General features: G+C 52.0%; 5 protein-coding genes and 1 non-coding gene across 6 annotated transcripts; all 6 read right to left on the bottom strand.

Annotated features, from left to right (window-relative positions):
- Window positions 1-25: 25 nt before the first annotated feature.
- BZA70DRAFT_299112 (exoribonuclease 2) lies at window positions 26-3,499 on the bottom strand (the record flags this gene model as incomplete). Its single annotated transcript, XM_064914644.1, has 3 exons — window positions 26-1,627; window positions 1,673-3,089; window positions 3,495-3,499. 3 exons carry the CDS (start codon window positions 3,497-3,499, stop codon window positions 26-28), a joined length of 3,024 nt encoding a protein of 1,007 aa, XP_064768837.1.
- Window positions 3,500-4,319: 820 nt separating this feature from the next.
- BZA70DRAFT_t38 lies at window positions 4,320-4,402 on the bottom strand. The gene has a single exon. It is a non-coding gene; the product is annotated as a tRNA-Leu (tRNA).
- Window positions 4,403-5,525: 1,123 nt separating this feature from the next.
- BZA70DRAFT_142670 (uncharacterized protein) lies at window positions 5,526-6,851 on the bottom strand. The gene is made up of 2 exons (XM_064909641.1): window positions 6,431-6,851; window positions 5,526-6,372 (listed from the first exon to the last, which is right to left on the bottom strand). Exons 1-2 carry the CDS (start codon window positions 6,704-6,706, stop codon window positions 5,770-5,772), a joined length of 879 nt encoding a protein of 292 aa, XP_064768836.1. The 5' UTR covers window positions 6,707-6,851; the 3' UTR covers window positions 5,526-5,769.
- Window positions 6,852-7,753: 902 nt separating this feature from the next.
- On the bottom strand, window positions 7,754-11,875 carry BZA70DRAFT_230290 (P-loop containing nucleoside triphosphate hydrolase protein; the record flags this gene model as incomplete). Its single annotated transcript, XM_064910239.1, has 4 exons — window positions 7,754-10,762; window positions 10,835-11,372; window positions 11,549-11,634; window positions 11,699-11,875. Coding segments are annotated over 4 exons (3,810 nt in total), but the record flags the coding sequence as incomplete, so codon positions are not given.
- A 774-nt stretch (window positions 11,876-12,649) lies between these two features.
- Window positions 12,650-17,953, bottom strand: BZA70DRAFT_277090 (uncharacterized protein). Its single transcript, XM_064912400.1, has 4 exons — window positions 17,208-17,953; window positions 14,194-17,143; window positions 13,218-14,139; window positions 12,650-13,154 (listed from the first exon to the last, which is right to left on the bottom strand). Exons 1-4 carry the CDS (start codon window positions 17,778-17,780, stop codon window positions 13,124-13,126), a joined length of 4,476 nt encoding a protein of 1,491 aa, XP_064768834.1. The 5' UTR covers window positions 17,781-17,953; the 3' UTR covers window positions 12,650-13,123.
- Window positions 17,954-18,139: 186 nt separating this feature from the next.
- Window positions 18,140-21,238, bottom strand: BZA70DRAFT_294880 (aspartic peptidase domain-containing protein). The gene is made up of 3 exons (XM_064914473.1): window positions 19,770-21,238; window positions 19,611-19,711; window positions 18,140-19,554 (listed from the first exon to the last, which is right to left on the bottom strand). Exons 1-3 carry the CDS (start codon window positions 20,980-20,982, stop codon window positions 18,319-18,321), a joined length of 2,550 nt encoding a protein of 849 aa, XP_064768833.1. The 5' UTR covers window positions 20,983-21,238; the 3' UTR covers window positions 18,140-18,318.
- Window positions 21,239-21,750: the final 512 nt, after the last annotated feature.

Genomic DNA, 21,750 nt, shown 5'->3' with positions numbered 1-21,750 from the left:
ACAAAAACACCAGAGAAGAACCACATCAACGCCCTCGTCCGCCGCGGTAAGAATTACCGCCTCCATGACCGCCCCCGTAGTTTTTTCCATTGTTGTTGTAGTTGTTGTTGTTATAGTTGTTGTAATTGTTGTTGTTGTAGTTGCTGTTGTTGTTGTTGTAGTTGTTGTTATTGTAGTTGCTGCGGTTATTGTTATAGCCGCTGCTGTTATTGTGGTGATTGTAATTGTGATTTCCTCCGTTGTTATTGTGGAAATTGTTTCCCCCACTATTTCCATACCCGCCCCGTCCTCCAGGTCCGTTCCGATTATACGAGCTCCTGGCCGCAAAGAACTCGCCCTCGTCCACCACCTTCGCCTCGGCAACAAACCCCGGCAGCAGCATACTCTTATGCGCCGCCTCATGTTTCGGCGGCATCTGGTAAATCACCGCGATCGCCCGGTTGCGCTGGATGTCGACGTACTTCTTGATCTCCCCGCCGAGCCACTTTGACACAAAGTTCTCGGGACTCTTGTCCACCGGACACCGCACGAATCCGTACGGCTCGTACTTGGGCTCGGGCTTGACCTGGCCTATCAGTCCGCGCGACTGCTTCGGGTGTATCCGCACCTCTTTCTTCTGCTCTTCCTCCGTCTCGGCAGGTTTGCCGTCCGGATACAGTTTCTCGGCTAGTGCTTTGCCGAGCCATGACGAATCCGAGATGAATAGTGCCTGATTGCCGTACGTATTCCGCTCCTGCTCCTCGCCCGTCAAGAGCGGGTATCGCGAGTTGATTGCTTTCAAAAGCCGTTGCTCGTCAATGAACGGGAGCAGTGCGATCGACTTCCATTCCACAGCTTGGCCGTTCATGTCCTGCGCAAAATTCTCCGGGTAAAAGTCGATAATCTCGGAATCCTCGCTCGTCATCAGCTCGCGCAAAATAGGCGGCAAGGTATGTGCCGACGCTGAGGGCATGACACCCATCAGCTGCTCGTACGGCCGGAACGGCTTGCCCATGTCAAACTTAATCTCAAGCTCGCCGATACCAACAAAGTCTGACGCAAAAGGCGCGTAGTGGTAGGGATAGTACCAGGTCCATGACGGACATCCCTGGTAGTAGTAAAGCAGCACCCAGCTCACACCTTCCACATACGACCGCACCATCTCCCGCGCGACTTTCTCTTGCTCCTCCTTTGTCTTTGCGTGCAGCTTCAGCGCGTAGTAGCGGTAATGATACCCGGGTTCCCAGAGCCGGACGTCGTCTCCATCGCCCGTGAGATCGATGCCGTCGCCGTCTTCTAGCACTTCGGTATCGTCAAGAGGAGTATCGTCATCCTCAACGTCTCCTTCGTCGTCAATCTTGATCTTCTTGTCAGCAACGGCAGACTCCGTCTCCTCGTCCTCATCGCCATCGTTAGACTTGCGTTTCAGCGACGGCGACGATTCTCCATCGACACTAGTAGCCACCGTCTCAGTCTCGTCAGTCACAACACTAGCAGACGTCTCTGGCTCGTCAGCCGGCGCGCTTTTCTTCGCAAGCAACTGCGCTTTAAGGAAAGAAGCTGCAGACTTGTTTGCCGCGTTCGCGCTGAACGTCGCAAGGCCCGGCGCCGCCATCGGCGTGATCGTCTTTGTCGTTCCCGGCGCACCCTGCGTGGGCCGCGGGGGCGCGGTGGAACCCATCCCGATCGCAACGCCTTGCGGCGTGAATAATGGGATATCGGTCGGAAGTGCTTTCGGACCAATGTCTACTTGGTTCCGCTTCACTACCGGCGTGGCGTCCTTGGGCGTCGAGGCAGAGGAGTTGTTGCCGCTGTTGTTGTTGTTGTTGTTGTTGTTGTTGTAGTTGTTGTTGTTGTTGTTGTTGTTGTTGCGCTGTCCGTTCCGACCGGCCTGCCTTCGCATTTCGCTGTCGTGTCGCTTCGCAAAAATAGACGCCTCCTCCTGCGCATGGACTTTCAGCAGCAACTCTGTACTCTTGAGATTCACAGACCCGTCGGTAGTAAGGTATCCGCCCATAACAGCAAGATGCATTTTCCACACCCGAATAAGCTTATCGATTCCGTTCTCGCGAATCTCAAGCGACGGGATGTGAGGCAAGAAATCGTTTCCGACAAAGAAAATCATAAACACCCAGTCGTCGATCGCGCGCTCGAGGTCCCATTTGAACGGCAGCGGGCGCACGACCAGGTCCATGGCGAGGTACTCGCGCAGAACGCTCACGCTCAGCCAGATGAATGGTTTCTTCGGCTCGGGCACGTTCGGGTCGATTTCGATCGCGGAGTTTTTGCACTGCGCAACAAAATGCCCGACTTGACCGCATCGAGAGCATTGGTTGGGCTGGGAGTTGTTGAAGACATCTTCGCGCAGGACACGGAAATGCGGTTCGTGCGTCGCAAGACCGAGCATGATGAGATCGGCGTCGAGACCGTAAATCACATGGCTGGTGTTGGGATCGTGGAATGGCGACTGGCGCTGGCTGCGGATGAACTCCATGATCTTGTGTTCACCTTCTCCGGGTACTGACGCGTCCGATATTATAACTTTGAGGTCTTTCCACCCGGGTTCGTTGTTCAGCTTGAACGCGACCCAGTACCGAATTGCCTCCGCGAGCTTATCCATAAAAGGAGTGCCAGGAGTGATAACGTTCGTATCCCACGTCTTCTTCTTTATGCTCTCGTCAATGACCTGGCCCATAGCCTCCATCTGCTCCTGCACGAGCTCCTTCTGCATGTCCTTCAGATGCGCCTCTCGGGCGGACTTAAACCGTCGCGAGCGCTGCTGGTTCATCTTTGCACGCGGTGCAACGCCATCGACGGCGATCATGAGCACTTTCCGCGGCCGCGCCATGTTGACGACCCGGTCGGTGTATTTGAAAATCTCAAGAAACATCTCGTCCTCGGTCGCCGGCGGCGGGCGGTTCTCGGGATGCGAGCAAGGGTGGACGATACCGTTCATGTCAAGGTACAGGTTGTCGGTCTCGCCGTTTGGATTCGGTCGCGAGTAGTCTGCCGGATACGTGACGCCATCGATAACTTGATCCGGTTCTTCGACCACTTTTTGCACAATCTTTGGGTACTTTCGCGAAAGCCATCGGAATAAGGCTGGGACACTATTTACAAAGAATATGTTACTAATGTTGTCTCGAAGATTATATGTGTGTAGTGTAAAGTAGATCAGAAGTTGTGAGGAAAAAGACCCCGCCCGTTTCTTTGTTTGTTTGTTTTGCACTTTTCTTCTTCCATGCTTGCTTTTACAGTGAATAGAATTCGAAAAGAGCAAACAGAAAAAATATGAAGAAAGATATCAAGCGAAAAGAAACAAAATACGAGGCTTTGGTTTCTCCTTCGTCGTAGCGATTAGGAACAGGAGAAAAGCACGAGAAAAGAAAAAATTGCTATATTCTATTCATCCACAAAAACAAGCTCAAAAAAGACAGGAACTTCTTTCCCACAATCTCTCGATCTACTAATAACACAGAATAAATAAAAGAAATCAGAGAGGGAAGATAGCTAACCCCATGTTTAACGATCAGATATAGTCGTATGCAGCTTTTGATGGATATGTATTCCTATATCGCCAAACAGTTAGTCTTGAGCAAGCATAAACGTGTGTGAATAGCAGCTTCAGATCATGATAAAGCTCCTCCGTTCTGTCATCTCGGTTTCGAAACAACAATAATCAGACAAAAATAAAAGGTAGCGTGTTTTTTTCCACATCGAGCCTTTCGCAGATAACTAAATCCACTAAGGTGTCTCGAGCCAAATGCACTCTAGTCATCATATAACATCGGAAGCGGAGCAATATCATGAGTGAAAGAGCTTCAGAGCAAAGGATGTACGTACGTTACCTGGATGCTATAAAGAGCGTGAAGACAGATAAAAGTCGTCCTAAATCGTATTGCCAGCATCCAACTCGACCCAAAAGCCAAGCAGAAAGAAACAGGCAGTATAAAAAAGAAACAGTAAAAGATAACCAGATCACCGGCTCAGTACATTAACGGTTGATGGTTTGCAACTCAATGGTGACCATTGAGGTTGTGATGGCGACGAGGAAAAGGATTTACTCCTGCCACCTGCGCTTTTAAAAGTTTTCTAGAGGACAAAGTTGAAGGAGGTGTTTTTAGGGTTGGTGGTAATTTAAATTAATCTACATAGTTAGTGTTTAGTATATGCACCAGCCCTATCATACCTCTTCATCCTGATAGCATTGCAACGAACGTAGCCAGAAGTTTTGTAGTAAATCCGACCATACCAAAAGCAAAAAAATATCTTTAAATATCAGGCAAATCTGAAGACTTATGATAGGTAAATTTTTCCCAAACAAAAAAATAAAAAAATGGTGACAACCCTGGGATTCGAACCCAGGCCTCCGAAGAGATGAGAACCTTAATCTCACGCCTTAGACCAACTCGGCCAGATTGCCATTTGATACCAGAATTAGTCGTCTGTTCCATCATAAACCCCAAATTCTTGTGCAATATACGGTGTATAGATGCAGTTATTCTCAATTACAGATGAGGTTTGTAACGCAAGAGGAGTGTCTGATCGGTGTGGGATGCAAGAGAAAAAGGAAATGTGTTTCCAGCGGCTGACCGGTATGTTACCAGGGTAGCACTGCGTACGAGAAGGCGTATGGTGTAGGAACAGGGATTAGACGTGCACGCGCGACAGTAACTCAGCGCACATTCTCTGTATCCAGCGCAACAACTTCGATCTGTTTGCCATTTTTAATCAACTATCGCGTGCTTGAGAGCAATTGCTAAGCGTTAGAGTACGACCGGGAACTAGTGTACAACGCTGGACAGACACATACTAGTCATCGAAAACGATGGTTCCTTCTTGGGTATATATCTGCCCTGTCGAAAGCTTAACTATTTGAGGCATAAGGATGATCTAAAATAGACCAGCAGCTCTTTTCTTTTCCCAATGCGTATTTCATAGTTCCCAGAGCGGCGAGGCATTTAAAAAATAATCAGTAAATGAGCACTTTTTCAGCCGTAGCATCCTGCTCGCATCTCGGGTCGCAATGACGTACCCGACAGTCTCCTATTTGCTTCAAGACACGGCGGATTTGCGGCCTTCCGTTCCGTACTCGCTCTGTTTACTTGTTTACTGTTTACCTTCTTCTTCTTTGAATTTGCCATTCCGGGTGTTTGGCGGTTCCGCGAAAACAGGGCGCTGCTGTCAATGCGGTTTTCTATGCAGGGTGGATTTAGCTGCCGCTGGCCTATACACGGCATCAACAGACAATTCACCAACCAGACTGAAAGAGATACCAGATCTCTGCCCGACGAATCATCCATAAATCACAAGAAATATCAAAGATTATGCGGAATACGAAGACGACCTCAAAGAAACGCACGGCAACGGCAATTAATTAAAGAGGTTCTGTATGACAGACAGATTGCGAGATTCAATTAAGAAACGAGCACAATTCTATTTTTAGAGTTTGACGATCTCAACATAAAAAACTCCCGAGAAGAAAAAAAAAGACCACATTTATTAGATTCACTAAATACAAGCAAAAAAACACCTGAATTTTGCCTTAAAACTTTTTACAATATTTTACAATCAATTAGAACTATTCAGCCAACTCCACAACGTATTCTTTTTTCGCAAATCAGCACGCAAACAACTGAGCTTCCTCTATAATATATGTACGAGTGCAGTGATCTGCAACTTTTTGCTATGTAAAACCAGATCTCTCTATGAAACGTGCAAAACCGAGACCATTAGATGATGCAATATGTAGGAAAAAAAGAGTGAAAAAAAGAGAGAAAGTGTGGACAGTTAGGAGATGACAACAATGCGCTCTTCAGCTGGTATACCGCCGTCAAAGAACGGCGCGTAGTTAATCATCTGCACCGAAGCATTCGTCATCTCCTGAGAGCCATCGTTCATGACCCAGACGATATCGCGTCGGGTGAAGTAGTAGGAGTACACACCGTCCTCGACAACCTCGTGTTTCCGCTCCAGGCAGCGCTCGAGGTTTTCGTTGGCACTCGGGCAGATCTCGATGTCGACCGCGTATTTGTCTGGCAGGGGATCGCTGAGGGGCAGGTTTTGCGGGAGAGAGTCGGAAGGGAGTGGGTCGGCGGTAGAGAGATTTGGTGGTTGAGGGAAGCGGATTTCATCGGCCTCGTCCAGTCCGTCGAGACCTTCGTCGAGATCGTAAAGTGACGGCCAGACATCGTCGACGGCGTCCTTGGTGTCAAACACTTCGGTAGCCGAGGTGGCCGAGGATGCAGAAGATTCGAGTACTGTGAATGTTGACTGCGAGGTGCAGGTCGAGTCTGAGGCAGAGGTGGTGTAGGACTCGCAGCGGTGCTTGAAGGAGTGGGAGTGCGAGGAAGCGCTGTCCTCGGATAGAGACGAGACGCTGTGCTTCTTGCGCTGCGGTAGTGTTAGACGGGCCAATTCAGAGACCAGAAAAAGAATGATCAAAACGTACAAGCTTCAGCTTTCCAAAAACGGCAGATAGTTTGTGCATGCTTCTGCTCTTGCGAAGATTCTTTTGAGGGGAGGGAGAAGGAGTGTCCAGGCCGGCAGAGCAGTCGTCGTCAAAGGAAGTAGAAAAGGAAGGGAAGTTGTGGTGATGAAGAGTACGTGAAGAAGCAGCGGCTGACGAAAGATTGTCTTCCCCTTTGGTCTGATTCAGATGGTTGATGTCGACATCCGAGAGCTCGCGGCGCTTACGCAGACGCGCAGAGAGCTTTGGCACGGGCATTGGGATATATAGAAGACAGAGGAGACAAAAGAGGCCACGCGGACGAAAGACGTACGGTACGCAGAGCTGAGACAGAGACACAAAAAGACAGAGAGCAGGCAGATGAGGAAGAGAACGAAGGAGGAGCGTTAGACGGAATTCTTAAACACAGCCGGGATCGTCTGTCGGCCTCGCGCCCGCACGGCTGGCATGAAACTTTTGATATGACAATAAACAGAAAAACCGTAAAAACCTGTTCCAGCGCTCTCTCAGCCGAGCCACGTGGAACCGAGCAGCGAGAAAAAGGCGGCGATGACGAGCAGACTGGCAGGCAATAAACCAGACCGACCAGCCGCGTGCCCGCCCCTTCCCCCGGTCTCCAGCCCCTATGTGGCTGCAGCACGCCGAAAACCACAGAAACAGAATCCTCTGACAAACAGACATTCCCACAAACAGCCCCCGGTCGCGCAGAACAGAACAGATCAGCAGGCTGCGTTGCGAAGGAAATGGGGCATTTAGCCTCAGGAAGGGAAACCTGAGGCTGAGAAGATGCCCATCGAGCCGACCTGCGCTCCCCCAGGGCCCCAATACCAGACCATGCGCTAGTCCCCAAATGGACCAATGTGCTTACCTAAAATCACAGTCATCCACCCGGCGTACTTGGCTTCTCGGCCACGATGTCCAATTTACGTCCAATATAAGTAAAACAGATTACACCTGGATGCTACTTCGCAAGCAAGGTTTGTAAAAGGAAGGTTGTGCTCGCGCTTACAGAGGCCGAGCAGACAGGACAAAAAGAACCCGAGAGACATTTCTTAAAGCTCGGCTGGCTTCGTTATAAACCAACAATATAAGGTGCTCAGGAATTCGATATGCGTAGGGATCTGTTTCAATTAGGGTGCTTTTAGAGGATGTTTCTGTTTAATTTACGTGTTTCTAAATTCCCTTTATGGCTGTTTACCTTCTTCCCATCTATGCCTCCTCCCAACACCTTCTTTATCCGCATAATGAAACCACTTTGTACCAAACATGATCAAAACAGCAAAACAAAAACAATCACAATCACGCCGTTCGCTCAAGAGCCTGCATCTGTACAAGCTCATAGTACTTGCCCTTCTTGGCCAGCAGCTCCTGGTGCGTTCCGCTCTCGCACACCCGGCCCGCGTCAAACACGTAGATCACGTCCGCGCCCTGGATCGTGCTCAGTCGGTGCGCGACCGCGATCGTCGTCCGGCCCTGCGCGGCCGTATCCAGCGCCGCCTGCACGATCTTCTCGGACTCAGAGTCAAGCGCAGAGGTAGCCTCGTCTAGAAGCAGCACCTTTGGCTTACGGATCAGCGCGCGTGCGATCGCAATGCGCTGCTTTTGTCCGCCCGAGAGAAGGATTCCCTTGGCTCCGCACAGGGTATCGTACCCGTCCGGAAGCGACGACACAAAGTCGTGGATATTCGCCTGCTTGGCGGCCTCCACAATGTCCTCCTCCGTCAGCTGCTCGGGATCCGGCGATCCGAGCTTGATGTTGTCCAGAATGCTGCCCGCGTACAACACCGGCTCCTGCTGCACAAAGGCAATGTGGCTTCGGTACTCGTTGATCGACAGGCCTGCGATATCGTGTCCGTCAAGCAGCACCTGTCCCGCCAGAGGCCGGTAGAAAGACTCAATCAACGAGATCGTCGTACTCTTGCCGCACCCAGACATACCCACCAGCGCCGCGTACTGTCCCTTCTTAACCGTCAGGTTCAGTCCGCGCAGAACCGGCACCTGCGACCGCGTCGGGTACCGGAAATGCACGTCACGGAACTCGATATCTCCTTCGACCGTCTCAAGCACCTCGCCGTCTGTCTTCCACGCATCGATCTCGGGCACGCGCTCAAGCAGTCGCGTGATGTTCTCGGCCGCAGAGTGCGCCTTGCCCATATCCGGCGCAAACGAAAACGCAATACCCGCAGACTGCGATCCCATAATCACAGCCACGTACGTGATAAAGAACTGGGTGACAGAGTACTCCCCACTCGCAATAAACCGGCTTCCGTACCAGAACGCGAGCGCCATGATGAAAAACCCAATACCTTCCGACGCACCAAACAAAAACGCAGACTTATGCGTCGCCGGCCGCGAGATCTTGACCTGGTTCTCCAGCGCTTCGTGGTACGCGCGCTGCACGTCGTCCTCGCGCGTGAGTGAGACAACAGTGCGGATCGCGGCCGCGGCCTCACACGCCTGCGCGGCGGACTTGCCATGCGACTTTTTGATCTGCTCCTCGAACCGCGCCTGCACCGCAAAGCGGAAGTATCCGCACGAAATCAGCACGGGGATGCACGCAATGCACACGATCGCAAGCTTAGGAGCCACCGCAAGAGAAAGAATAAGGCCCGTGATCAGGTTGATTGAGCAGTTGAGAATCTGGCCCAGCGTGGCTCCGGACAAGCCCTCGATCGACTGCGCGTCGCGCGACAAGGTCGAAGTCAACGCGCCCGTCGTGTTTTCGTCGCGGTCGAAGAACGCGATATCCTGTCGCAGGATCTGGCGGAACGACTGGAATCGAATACGTCGAATCAGACGCTGCGCGACAAACGCAAGCGAGCTGTTGACGACCACAAACGCAGCGCCTTCGATCAGCGCCAGCACCATAAACATTCCGGCAAGAAGATTTACCGTGTTGCGCATATACCAAATATCGGTCCGTCCAGCCTGGAACGCGTTGATGCAGTATGCGTACAACACAGAGATCGCCGGATACGCCAGACCGTTGACGACCGCACCTCCAAAGCCAATGAAGAGCCACTTGTGCTCCGGCGCTGAGATGTGGAAGACAGACTTGATGAGCTGGCCGAGGGTGTACGTCCGCTCGGCGGGAACTTCGCGGCTTTCAATCGCCAGACTGGAAACCGATCGCGCCGAAGCATTCGTCTTCGTCCGCGCCAGCTTTGCGTCGTCTGCGTCGGCAATCGACGACGACGCGATGTCACCCATCTCGATAGCCGAGTCATCATCTGCATCATTGTGCGCCAAACCCGCCAGCTTCGACTCCTTCAGCTTGTCAATCTTCTGCGCCTCAACAAGGCTCGCATACATTGATTTCTTATCCAACAGCTCGTTATGCGTTCCCATCTCGACGATCTCGCCCTTGGACATGACAACAATCATGTCCGCGTCACGAATAGTCGACAGACGATGCGCAATCACGATCGTCGTGCGGTTCTTCGACGCCCTGTCCAGCGCGTCCTGTACAACACCCTCGCTCTTGGTGTCGAGCGCAGAAGTCGCTTCGTCGAGTAGAAGAATCTTGGGGTTGCTGACGATAGCTCTCGCGATTGCGATCCGCTGCTTCTGGCCTCCCGAGAGCAAAAATCCGCGCTCACCAACGTCGGTGTCAAGACCGGCCGGTAAGTTGTCGATAAACATCATCGCGTTAGCCTGCACGCACGCCTCGGTCACCAACGCACGTTTCTCCTCTTCCGACGCGTTCTCGTACGGAGTGCCGAGTAGACCATAGGCAATATTCTGATAGACCGAGCAAGCAAACAACACCGGCTCCTGCGAGACCAGCGAGATGTGTCGGCGGAGCCACTTCAAATTGAGCGAGTTGATATCATGTCCGTCAAGCGTGATGTTTCCACCTACAGGCTTGTAAAACCGTTCCAGCAAACCAATGATGGTCGACTTTCCCGATCCGCTTGCGCCAACTAGTGCCACAGTCGAACCCGCAGGAACCGAAAGGCTAAAGTTCTGCAGGACGGTAACGTCAGGACGCGAAGGGTAAATGAACCTGATATTCTTCAACTCGATCGCGCCTTCAACGTGGTCAAGCGTCGCGCCCGTGGGCGAGGCCGAGTCGATTGCCGACTCGCGGTCGATGGTGGCAAAGATCTTGGATGCGGCAGCAACGGCGTTGGTGACGTACTTGATGTTGGGGGCGATCGAGGACGAGTTGAAGGAGCACATCATCATCGACATCAGGACTGAGATCACGTTGGCGACCTCGAGTTCGCCACTGGCGATGTAACGGGAGCCTTGCCAGAACGAGAGGGCGTAGTTGCAGTAAACTGCAAACCACATGAATGCAATCATTCCGCCCTAGATATAAAATATAAACCGAGGTCAGCAGGAGAAAAAAAAAGAACAATCGCGTGGTGATAGGCAACTTACCAGCGCAAATCCGGCCTTAAGACCCCACTTTTCGGTAATGGCCAGATACTTGTCGTACTGAAGCGCGAGTCTCTCCTGCACTCCAAACGCCTGGACGTTGCGAACCGAAGAAATGACCTCCTCGGCCAACGTTCCGCCGACAGAGTATCCCCCGAGCGACAGACGGAAGTACTTGACCATCAGCTTTGTAATCACAGACATGACCATCGTGATGGCAAACAGCACAGACAGGAGAATGAGCGTGAGCTTGTACGAACGAATCATGGCCACCAAGATGGCGACGACGAAGGTCGACAGATTCTGCAGCATGTGCCCGACTTTGTCCGACATTCCTTCCTGCACGATGATTGTGTCGGCCGAGATGCGCGTCGTGATCTCACCAGAGCCGAGTTTGTCAAAGTACGCGATGTTTTGACGGAGTGTCGCGCTCAGGTAGTGCTCGCGGATGCGGCCGGAGAGGATTTCGCCGCGGTCCATGAGGAGGAAGGTGGAGAGGTAAGTCGAGGTGAGTGACAATATTCCAATATACACAAAGTATCTAGTACATAAAATTATCAGACTGTGGTCAAAGTAATCAGCAGTAGTAATACTTACAAAGAAAGAGTGCTAATCCGCTGGCTATAATCCTGAGGGACCATGTAGTCGTAATCCGACGTCGAGTTATAAGTCGAGTTGTAGTAAGAGTTCTCGTAGTAGTGAGTAGTGTTTGAGTACTCATAGTCGGTCGAGTTGTAGTATCCCATCATCATCGCGCGAGGGCCAACTTCTGTAAACGTCTGCGCGACATTACCAAAAACGATCTGCACAACATCAAAAATCAGCACGCAAGAACAGGAAACAAACAAGTAGTATAATAGGACTCACGGTCATCAAAGGACGCATGGCACCCGAGATAATAGAAGCAATAAGCGCGACAAGCATAATCATCTTATCCTTCCTGTCCGCATATCTAAACAGCGTGAAAAAAGTCGCCTTGATCGTCGGCACCTCGACCTGCTTGCGCAGAATATCCGCGTCATGCTCAGGCAGGAAGGCAAACTCATCCGCGGTCGTCGCGAGATCGACCTCTGTCTGCTTCCCACCCGGTGCAGATTTCAGCGGAGTCTTCTCGTTCACGACGGCCGCGTCGTCTGAGCTGCCGTCCTCCGAGGCGTAGCCTGCTTTTTCATCAATCGAGCTGCTGCTGCTGCTGCTTCCGGACGAGCCTTCAGAGACCGAAGACGCTGTTTTCGGCTTGCGGGAGAAGAGTCCCTTTGCCATGATCTCTATAGCAAAAGTGCAGAGAAATGGTTACGATCTGCGGTGATGACAGACGTGGGTGAACAGCAACAAGAGCGAGCGCGCAGGAGAAATAGACGGCCACCCAAAGAATGAGCCGTTTTGAGATTGTCGATAAGAGCAAACTCCAGAGAATCCAAAAACCCAAAAGCTAATGTGTAAACCTTAACCAAGCCTATCGCGACACTGTTCTGGGTCCGGAGTCCGTAATCTGCGCAGCTGCTGTTTGTGCGGGAACAGGCCGTGGCCGGTGCTCCAAAGGCGGGGTGGAACAAAAACCAGAATAGTGAGAGGCAGATGCACGTGCCATTTTATTGTCTGAACGTGGTCTGCGCAAGGCTGACGAGCTGTCGCGCTGTCGGGCTGACTCGATACTATACTCTTTTGGCGCGAGAGGAAGAGCGGGGGATTGTAGAGCGGAGAAGGCGGAAGAAAGGCGGATGAGTGAATATCAGGGTCGGATTGCGACCTGGTGCTCATATCGCTGTGGCCGACTACGAACCAGTAATGAACAGAAGCGAACTGTTCTCTGCACGGTGGACGTGCGATAAGAAACCACGACTGTGCTCAGCAGAACCGCAAACTATAAAAGAATGTCTCCAGTATGACTTAATTCAGACCAAACCAAACAAAAAAAGGGAGATAAACGAATGAAAAGAAAAAATGCTACGCCAGACAATCAAATGAAAAAAATACACAAAAAAATAACAAAAAGAAAAGACACGACGGTTTCCAAAGTGTGTGGCATCATAAAGTAAAATGAAACGCCATCCTTCTCTCAATAAAAAAAGGACAAAAGACCGGCTCAATTAATTCAATCACATCATAATAGCTCAATGGTCATAGTCAGAGTCAGCCGTATCGTTTCTACTCTTCTCCTCGATCTATGAATCGCACACCTCCTGCTCGCTCGCTGTTCTGTTTATGTACACCGAGACCTCATGGCCTCGTATATTGCTTCAATCCCGCATTATAGCTGTATGGTACAATGATGTTCTTTTGAGCGTTATTTTAGTAACCCTCGTTTTCGTGGAAATGCATCCTACAATTGCAAACCCGTCAGTAAACGCTCACACTCTGCACCACCTTAAACGTAAGAACTTACCTTGCTTGAGTGATACTCTTCTCCACAAACTTATCCCACCGATGCGACGCCCGCTTCAGTGCCTCTTTCCGCAACTCCTGATCCACCGTCTTGATACTAACATCATACACCCCGCTCACAGGCCTATGATCAGACACCCGCACGTCGTGCGTCCGGTACTCCACCGGCGTGATCTTGCCTGGCCCGCGGTAATAAATCCGGTCGCACCACGCCGGCGTGCGCTTCTTCTCGCTCGTGTCGTAGTTGTCTGTTCCGACGTCGTACTTGTACGTCGGCTTAAACGTAATCGGACTCTCGCTGAACGGACGCAGACGGAATCCCGGGTTACGCTTCAACTGCGTCAGAAGCTGGTCAAATTCCAAGAGCTTGTCGATCTCGCCTTTTTCAAGCAGTTTCATCACCGGTCCGCGCTGCAGATTAATCCGGTAATTCATATCCCCGTTCATAAAACAAATCTCATGATCAAGAATCATCGTCCCGTCTCCGCCGCCAACAAAGATATCCGCCGCTGACTCGGTACTGCCCATCCTCGGGCTCGGAATCTTCGACTCCATAATGTGCGCAACGTCGTTGTTCCGCGGAATTATGTGCGATTGTCCCGCCGCGAGATGGCAGTTTACAAAACACAGCGAAGTATCATCGAGCGTGAACCGCAGAATGATCGCACCCTTGTTGCCGTGCAGGCCACCGAGACCGGTCTTCACCGTCGACGACGTAAGGTTACCAATATAAGCGCGCTCCGACTCCTTCACAAACACACAGGAGTACAACCCAACCAGGTTTTCGGACCGCAAAAGAGTGTAAGACGACGAGAGCGCGCGGACAATCTCCTCGAGCCGCGTCTGCCAGGCTTGATACTGATGTGACATATGCTGCTGTATGTTGTCCTTGTCCTTGTGCTTTTTCTTCTTGAAGATACTCTCTGAAAGGAAATGTCAGTTTCCAATCTTCTTTAATAACTTCTCACAGTACTTACTCGCAGTAACAGTCTTATTATCAAGCTCAACCAGCTCCTGGAATCCAAACACAATTATCTCAGGATCATCCGCAGTAGCAAGCAGTCGTTTCAAAAACTTTGAATCAGTCGAAGTATTCTGCAAATCCGACGGCTTGGCCGCGCCCACGTTCCACGTACAGATCAATGCCCTCACGACTCTTAACGAGCAAAACTCGGCATCGTGCTCCTGCATATTGCGCTCGAGCCAGTCGTGCTTCAGCATCCCGTCCCAGACGGTCAGAACATTGTCCGAAGGCGTCATCGTCACGACCGGTAGCGCCCGCATCTTGAAGATCGACGAACGGTCGACTACAATGTTCATCACCGGACCTTCGTGCGCTTTCCAGTCCTTGAGCACAGTCCACGGATGTTGGCTCACGTCATAGACGTAAACCATACCGGTCCGAAACCCAACCCAGAGTAAGCTCCCGACGCCGGAAATCGCAGTGACCTTGTAGATCGAGATACTGACGACATCAACACAGGTCATCTTCGTCACAGAGTACACCGACACCTTACCGTCGTCATGACCGAAATACACATGCTCTGGATCCTTCACAAGCGTAGTCGCGCACGTAATCTCACCCACCGCCTTCGTTGCCACGATCGGTCTCGAGAGCGCAAACTGTGTCTGCTCGGGCGCAGCGCTCGGTTTGAAAACCGACACCGTCTTATTCCTCCCGACCCAGAGCGTATCTTTTAGTACGATTGCAGCCTGAGGCTGGCCGGGTCCGCGCTGCGTCTTGGGCGTTCCGTTCAGATTTGGCAGTCCGCCATTCGTGGCGTCTGGCCCCCAAACTTGAACTCGACCGTCATCGTCCATGGTCCACATCTCAAATCCGCATCTGTAAATGCCTTTGATTGTAGAATTGTGCACACCAAGCCTCTTACTAGTCACGCGCATCACGCTGAGATCTCCTTCGAGCAGACCGCCTTCTTTCGTGCCCATCCACACATAGCGTCCTTCTTCTTCCAAGTTTCGCGACGGCTTGAAGCCCATGGCCGTGACCTTGAAGCCTTCATGCGCAATGATGCCGACACACGTGCCAGAGCTGACACTCCACACCTTCGTCACAGTGCCAGAGGTGCATATATACTCTCCCGAAATGCAAAACATTCGCACATCGTACTTGCAGCTGATCTCGTGCGGCATCGAGCGCGTGATTGGCGGCCGCCGGTTCGCCCGCGACGAGTCGGGGTACTCGGCCATCCGCTCGGTTTCCTCAGCCGGCGGCATCATATTATCGTCTGAGTCGTCCTCCATCATCTCTGGCATTGCGTGGGCTTCCGCATAACTGTCGTCGTCGCCGCTTATCGGCAGGCTTACGGTCGAAACTGACGGGATCGAGGCGTGCGATATATATGGCTGCTGCATCTGGACTGTAGGTTGGCTGCTCACGGATGTCGGTGGCATCACGGGAATAGGAGTGCTGCTGCTCTGGTATGTCGTTGGCGCGTGATAATTCTGCTGTTGGACAGGAACCGCCGATCTCTGCGGCGGCGCCGGGGGGAAGTAGGAGGTGGCTTGGACGCTATGTATCGCATTAGGTGTGTTGACAGGCTGGTAAGCTGTCAGATTCAGATGCGAGGGCATAGACTGTGTTGCCTGGGGAAGCTGATAAATCGATTGTTGCTCCTGCGGCGGTTGTGGCACTTGCCGCTGTTGCTGTTGCTGTAATATTGGCTGTGGTATTGGCTGTGGTTGTGGTAGTTGTTGCTGCTGTACCGGCTGTGGTATATAAGTAGCTGGAACTACAGCACTTATAGGTGGAGGCAGCTGCGGCACCTCAACCGCAGAAGAAGATCGCACGAGTCGTGAAGGAGAATTGCTTCTTCCTCTAGCCGGAAGCTGAGGCGGTATCTTCGACCCCGGAAACTCACCCATAGTCTGCGGAACATCAAACGCCGTCGCTCTCTCCCCCCAATTTCCCGCATTACTAGCATTGCCAGGTGCAGGTGCCGAAGCTGGAAATGTCGATATGGCACTGTCGATCGAAGATAAATTCGGAAGGCTTGCTGGCGATTTACTTCGACTCCGCGGGGGCAGTTGCGGTACTATCTTAACGTGCTCGTCACCGGTCCGTAGAAGGTCAAATGACCGTCTTTCAGCAGACACGATCGAAATCGGTCCCGAGGAAATTGGCACCGACGCGATCGTCTGCGGCACCGCCGGTGCTGCCGTCGCAGATCGCGGAGGAAGCTGCGGCGGCGGATTCGGGAACTTGCTAGGCGCTACCGGCTTCGGATGTTGCATGATTTCAGCCGGTTGCACCGGTGCATCGTTTGGCGGAACGCGCGGAGCGGTGGGGAGTGGTGGGCGCCAGGGAAGTTCGGGAACCGCCTGTGCGGCTACTGCAGGTGCAGGAGTAGGCTGTATAGCGGGAGGTGCAGGAGGTTGGATGATTGTATGTGACTGGGGTTGTACGGCGACTGGGGCGGGGTGGGGTGGTGGTATATAAGGCTGCGGGGTTGGTTGAGTCTCGAGGGTGTCGGCCGGTTGCTGATGAGGTGCTGTAGTTGTAGTCGTCGCAGAAGAAGGAGGTACATATGGAGCAGGTGTCACTAATGGTGTAGTACTCCACGATTTCTCGGAAGGAGGAAGGGGAGGGGGGGCGGCAATAGATGAAGCAGCTGTAGTAGGTAATGTCTCGATGGTCGTACTCGCAGAGTCCTTCATCTGCCGAGATCTCGACGACGGGGGTGATCCGGGCACCCGCAACACCGAGACTGACTGCGCATCAGTCTGCGAAGACTGGGACTGGCTGTTAAACAAGGGAACTTTCTGGGAGGACTTCAAAGCTGGCATTGGCGGTCTGGGCTTGCGCGATGGAGAAGACGCGCCGATGTCGAGCTCGGCATCTGATAGTGACCTCGAGTGTGCATGGGGCGGCTGTTGAGGTTGTAAAGCGTCCGGATCTATACTTGCGACCTGCAGGATTCACTGATTAGTATACTAATTCAAAGGACTGAATGACAGAAAACAAAGAGCTCACCTTGAGTGGAGATGGTGATCTCGGTTTCGGAGCGACAGGAGGATGCGGTAGATTAGCTCGAGAGCTACGCACAGACGACGACGACGGCGACGTCTGCTTCGTCCCTGTAACAACAATCCCAGGCACTTCTAAACTCGCTCCATTGTGTGGACTACTGTCGCGAGGAGGCGATTGCGACCGGGCGGGTGTGCTGGCGGAGGATGAGAGCGTAATCAGCTGGGACTTTGGCGGGACTGCTGGTTGCTGAGAGTGTGCGCGTCCTGGGCCTGGTTTCGGGGGACTTGTAGTACTGCTATCCTGTGGCTTCAGAGAAGGCGGCTGCTTGTCGGGTTTAGAAGCCAGAGGGTGCTGTTGTTGACTGGCATTGGCACCAGCGGCAGCAACGACAACAGGATGCTCCTGTCTCGATGATCTGTCGCTGCTCTGATCCCGCTTCGGCCCAGTTTCCTGCTGCTGCTGCGCCGATCCAGAAAGTTGCTCCCATCGCGACCTGATCGATCCTACAGACGGAAACGCCGTTGGCTCTTCCGGCTGCTGCTGCTGCTGCTGCTGCTGCTCACCGTCGGACGCCATGAGAGCAGGTCGTACAGTGGCAGCTGCACGATAAACCGACTGAGCAGCACGGACGTGCTAAGAAACCAAAACAAACAAAAGGGAAAAAAGCGCCAACGCAAAGGCTCTCCTAGGAGATGGGATCTGTGTAGCTGTATGAAGTGGGGTGCGGGATGGAGAGGAAGATGAGATGGGGAAGGTGTTTTGGAACGGGCCGGTCGGCGGACGAAGGTTGTTCGAGTGTTCTCAAAACGGAGTTTTGTTTAATCTTAATTAAACCCGCACTCGACGCGCAATAACTACATAAAGGAAGTTTAATACTCTACCAGTCCTGTTGCTTACCACTGATTTTGTAATTGCTTTCTACAGTTTGTATATTTGCAGCCGATGTAATCAATTTTTGTTTTAATTTCTACCTTTTGATACTGTATCCTGGAAAATGTTCGCGTGTCGTCTCATACCCCTCATCGCTGCCAGCATCGCGACTCACCGGCCCGTCCCATCGCATTTCAAACAAAACTTTGTACATATAAAAAAGAAATTTTCTAGAGCAGTGATTTTAAAACACGCTCAATGCCAAAATGCAAGATACACAGGCAGCTGCTACTGTGCTCAGTTTGACAGCGCCCGCAGAAGATGCTGCCGACTCGGCAGTACTGGAGGGCGAGCTCGACGATGACGCCGAGGACGACGCCGAGGATCCGCGGGTAGACGTCGACGAAGACGATGATGCAGAGGCTGTCGATGCCAAACTAGAGGAAGACGAGAGGGTGCTTAGACTCGAAGATACAGCTGTTGCGGAAGAGTCTGAGAAGGACGATGAGCGGGTCGTGCTGCTTCGGACGCTCGTCGTGTGAGATGAAGAAAGGGCAGAAGAGGAGGAGTCGTGGGCGGAGGTTGTGAAGCTCGAAGATGCATCGGTTGTGCTTGTGATTGTAGAACTGGGGCTAATAGAGGAGGATGAGGATGTGATTGTAGACGAGGACACTTCGGAAGATGAACTCTCTGTGGAAGAAGCGACAGAGGACGAGCTCGCGGTTGAGGAAACAACAGACGACGAGCTCTCAGTTGACGAAACGACAGAGGATGAGCTCGCAGTCGAAGAAACCTCAGATGACGAGCTCGCGGTCGAAGACACATGCGAAGTCGAAGCAACAGAAGTGGCAGAGGAAGAAGATGAAGATGTACTGCTCTCATATGCAGCTGTGGTAGTCGACGCGAACGATGCAGCCGACGAATCGTCGTAGTAATCAGTTCCACCGGAGCCCTTCTCCGCCAGACCAACGCGGTACGCGTCACGATCAAACACAACATATACAGACTGCATAAAGACAGAGCCCAAGACCCAGGTCGTTGTGCCATTGACCTCCTGCGCCTGAATATTAGTCAGGCACCAATCGTCATCGTCGTCGTATACGCCTCCCAAGTACTGGTCGGGCGAGATGGTCCAGTTTTTAGAACCGATGGTGATTTCAAGCGTCGTAGTCGTGTTGCAGAGAAGCACGTAACTCGAGCCATCAGTGAGAACATTAGCCCCACCAGGTGTCGCAAGTGCTTGGTGCACGGTATCGGCGTCGTCGGAGGGAAGGAGCATCAATGTCGTGCCGGAGTCGATGAGAGCAAGTTTGTCGGTAAATCCCAACGCCTCGTCATCGACTACGCAGTCCTCAAGAGGTACGAGCCACAGTCCGCTCGTCTGAATGATGTCGACAAAATCAATCTCGCCGGCGAAACGAGAGGTATCCACACCTCCGAAAGTCAGTCTACCGACTGAGGAGTCATCGCCAATATCGATCTAATAGACACATGTTAGCCCAGAATGCTCTAAATGATGCAAGCGCAGATACTTACTGCAAACACCTCGCGAGAGATCAGTCCTTGACTGCTCAACTCTGAAACCACAGAGGGATAACCGTTGATTTGAGTGTCCTGACTAGCGAGTCCAAAAATTCCTATAGCAATGATCAGCATTTTATTTTAAGGTAGCAAGAATTCTAGATGAGGACTCACCATCAATAGGAAAATCATCAAACGAATCAGCAACGTCCTCAGCCGAGCCAAAGCCCAGACTAAGATTATACCCGGCAAAGGAGACATAGTCCACCGCCGAAACTCCCGAGACATCTCCCTGTCCATATGAGATCTGGAAGCTATCGGATTCGTTGATCTGTAACGTGCTCGAATCTGCAGTTCCGAGCTGGTTGTGGTCAGTGCAGCTGGTATTGGTGCATGCGTCGCCGTAGACCCACAAATCGTACGATCCGGTGTCGACGACTACTGTGAACTCGGTCGAGTCGGTGCCAAATATGATGGAGATGTAGTATGACACTTGTGACTCGTTGTGGTCGATGTTCTCAGAATACTTGATGCTGGCCTTCTTGACAGTTCCCTGCTGGCGGTCGGATCGTCTTTCAAGATCATCCACCTTCTTAACAGTACCCTGTTGACGGTCGGATCTCTTTTCAACATCAGTGACACTGTCCTTCTTGACAGTTCCCTGCTGGCGGTCAGATCGCTTTTCAACATCAGTGACGCTGTCCTTCTTAACAGTGCCCTGCTGACGATCGGATCTCTTTTCGATATCGGTGACGCTGTCCTTCTTGACGGTGCCCTGCTGGCGATCAGATCGTCGTTCAAGATCATCCGCCTTCTTGACGGTGCCCTGCTGGCGGTCGGATCTTTTCTCGAGGTCGTCCACCTTTTTGACGGTTCCCTGCTGGCGGTCAGATCGCTTTTCAACATCAGTGACACTGTCCTTCTTGACAGTTCCCTGCTGGCGGTCAGATCGCTTTTCAACATCAGTGACACTGTCCTTCTTGACGGTGCCCTGCTGACGATCGGATCTCTTTTCGATATCGGTGACACTGTCCTTCTTGACGGTGCCCTGCTGGCGATCAGATCGTCGTTCAAGATCATCCGCCTTCTTGACGGTGCCCTGCTGGCGGTCAGATCGCTTTTCTACATCAGTGACACTATCCTTCTTAACAGTCCCCTGCTGGCGATCACTCCTCTTCTCAAGCTCCTCATCCGAAACATCCGACGATCGATCCAGAAGCTTTCGGGATTCACCACCGGCAGGCAAGAACCTAACGTTCAACTCGCTCTCGAATTTCTTTGCATACAAATCAACCGAGACCAAACCTGCGTCTGCCCCCGAAACTGGTCGTAGCTGTGTCAAGGAGATCAGAAGAGCGGAGGTGGAAAGTAAGCTGAGGATCCGCATTGTTGTTTTTTTTTTGTCGTCCGCTGTGGTGTGGAGTGGTGCTGATGTTTTTTGTTTGTTGATTTTGCGGGAACGAAGAATGCGGAAGTGATCACGCTGTGCTGTCTTCTTTTCTCTCTCCTATGCCAATGCAATTCTCTATGCTCTATCAACAAAAATAAATAGCAAAAACGAACGATGGAGGGAAGGAAAGAAAGAGGAGAAAGAGCGACGACAGCGAGAGCAGAGATCTAGGTCCAAGCCGGCGAGAAGGGGATTGCCCGGTAACGAGTGGTGTTCAAGAACTCTTAAATTGATTTTAGACTTTAAAGGTAGAACTAGTCCCGAACCTTAATCTGCTCAGTGGGCCCAGAAGGAGACCTTGAAAAAGCAAAAAGGCGCATAGAATTCCTGGAGTCTGCGCTGTTGGATTCGCTGTTCAAAGCAGCTGGTTTTGTCGTAGAGACTGTCGATGGCGAGAAGAAAGGGATCGGATGCGAAACGGGAACGAAGGGAACTAGTTTCAGCCCCGGGATCTGCGGGAGTTTTCAGCTGAGAACCTGGGGGGGGGGGGGGGGGGGGGGGGGGGGCGTAGAGCTACGAGCTATCTGTGATCCGGAAGTGATCTCTACTGAGCGCACGAGATAAGACGGGTGGTGAGCAGCGAGATCGAACGAGAGGCTTGCGTGGACTCTGTGAACAAGGAGTAAGGGAGGAGGAAGCAATTGGCAGGAAGTAAACAAAACAAAACAAACAAAGCAAAGCGGTACCGAGATTCATAAGGACCGG

This window comes from Myxozyma melibiosi, assembly GCF_037950935.1.
Source record: "Myxozyma melibiosi strain Phaff 52-87 chromosome Unknown BZA70scaffold_4, whole genome shotgun sequence".
Taxonomy (NCBI): Eukaryota; Fungi; Ascomycota; class Lipomycetes; order Lipomycetales; family Lipomycetaceae; genus Myxozyma; species Myxozyma melibiosi.
Note: the sequence above shows the minus strand (reverse complement) of the source record. Positions and strands in the feature narration are given on the sequence as shown.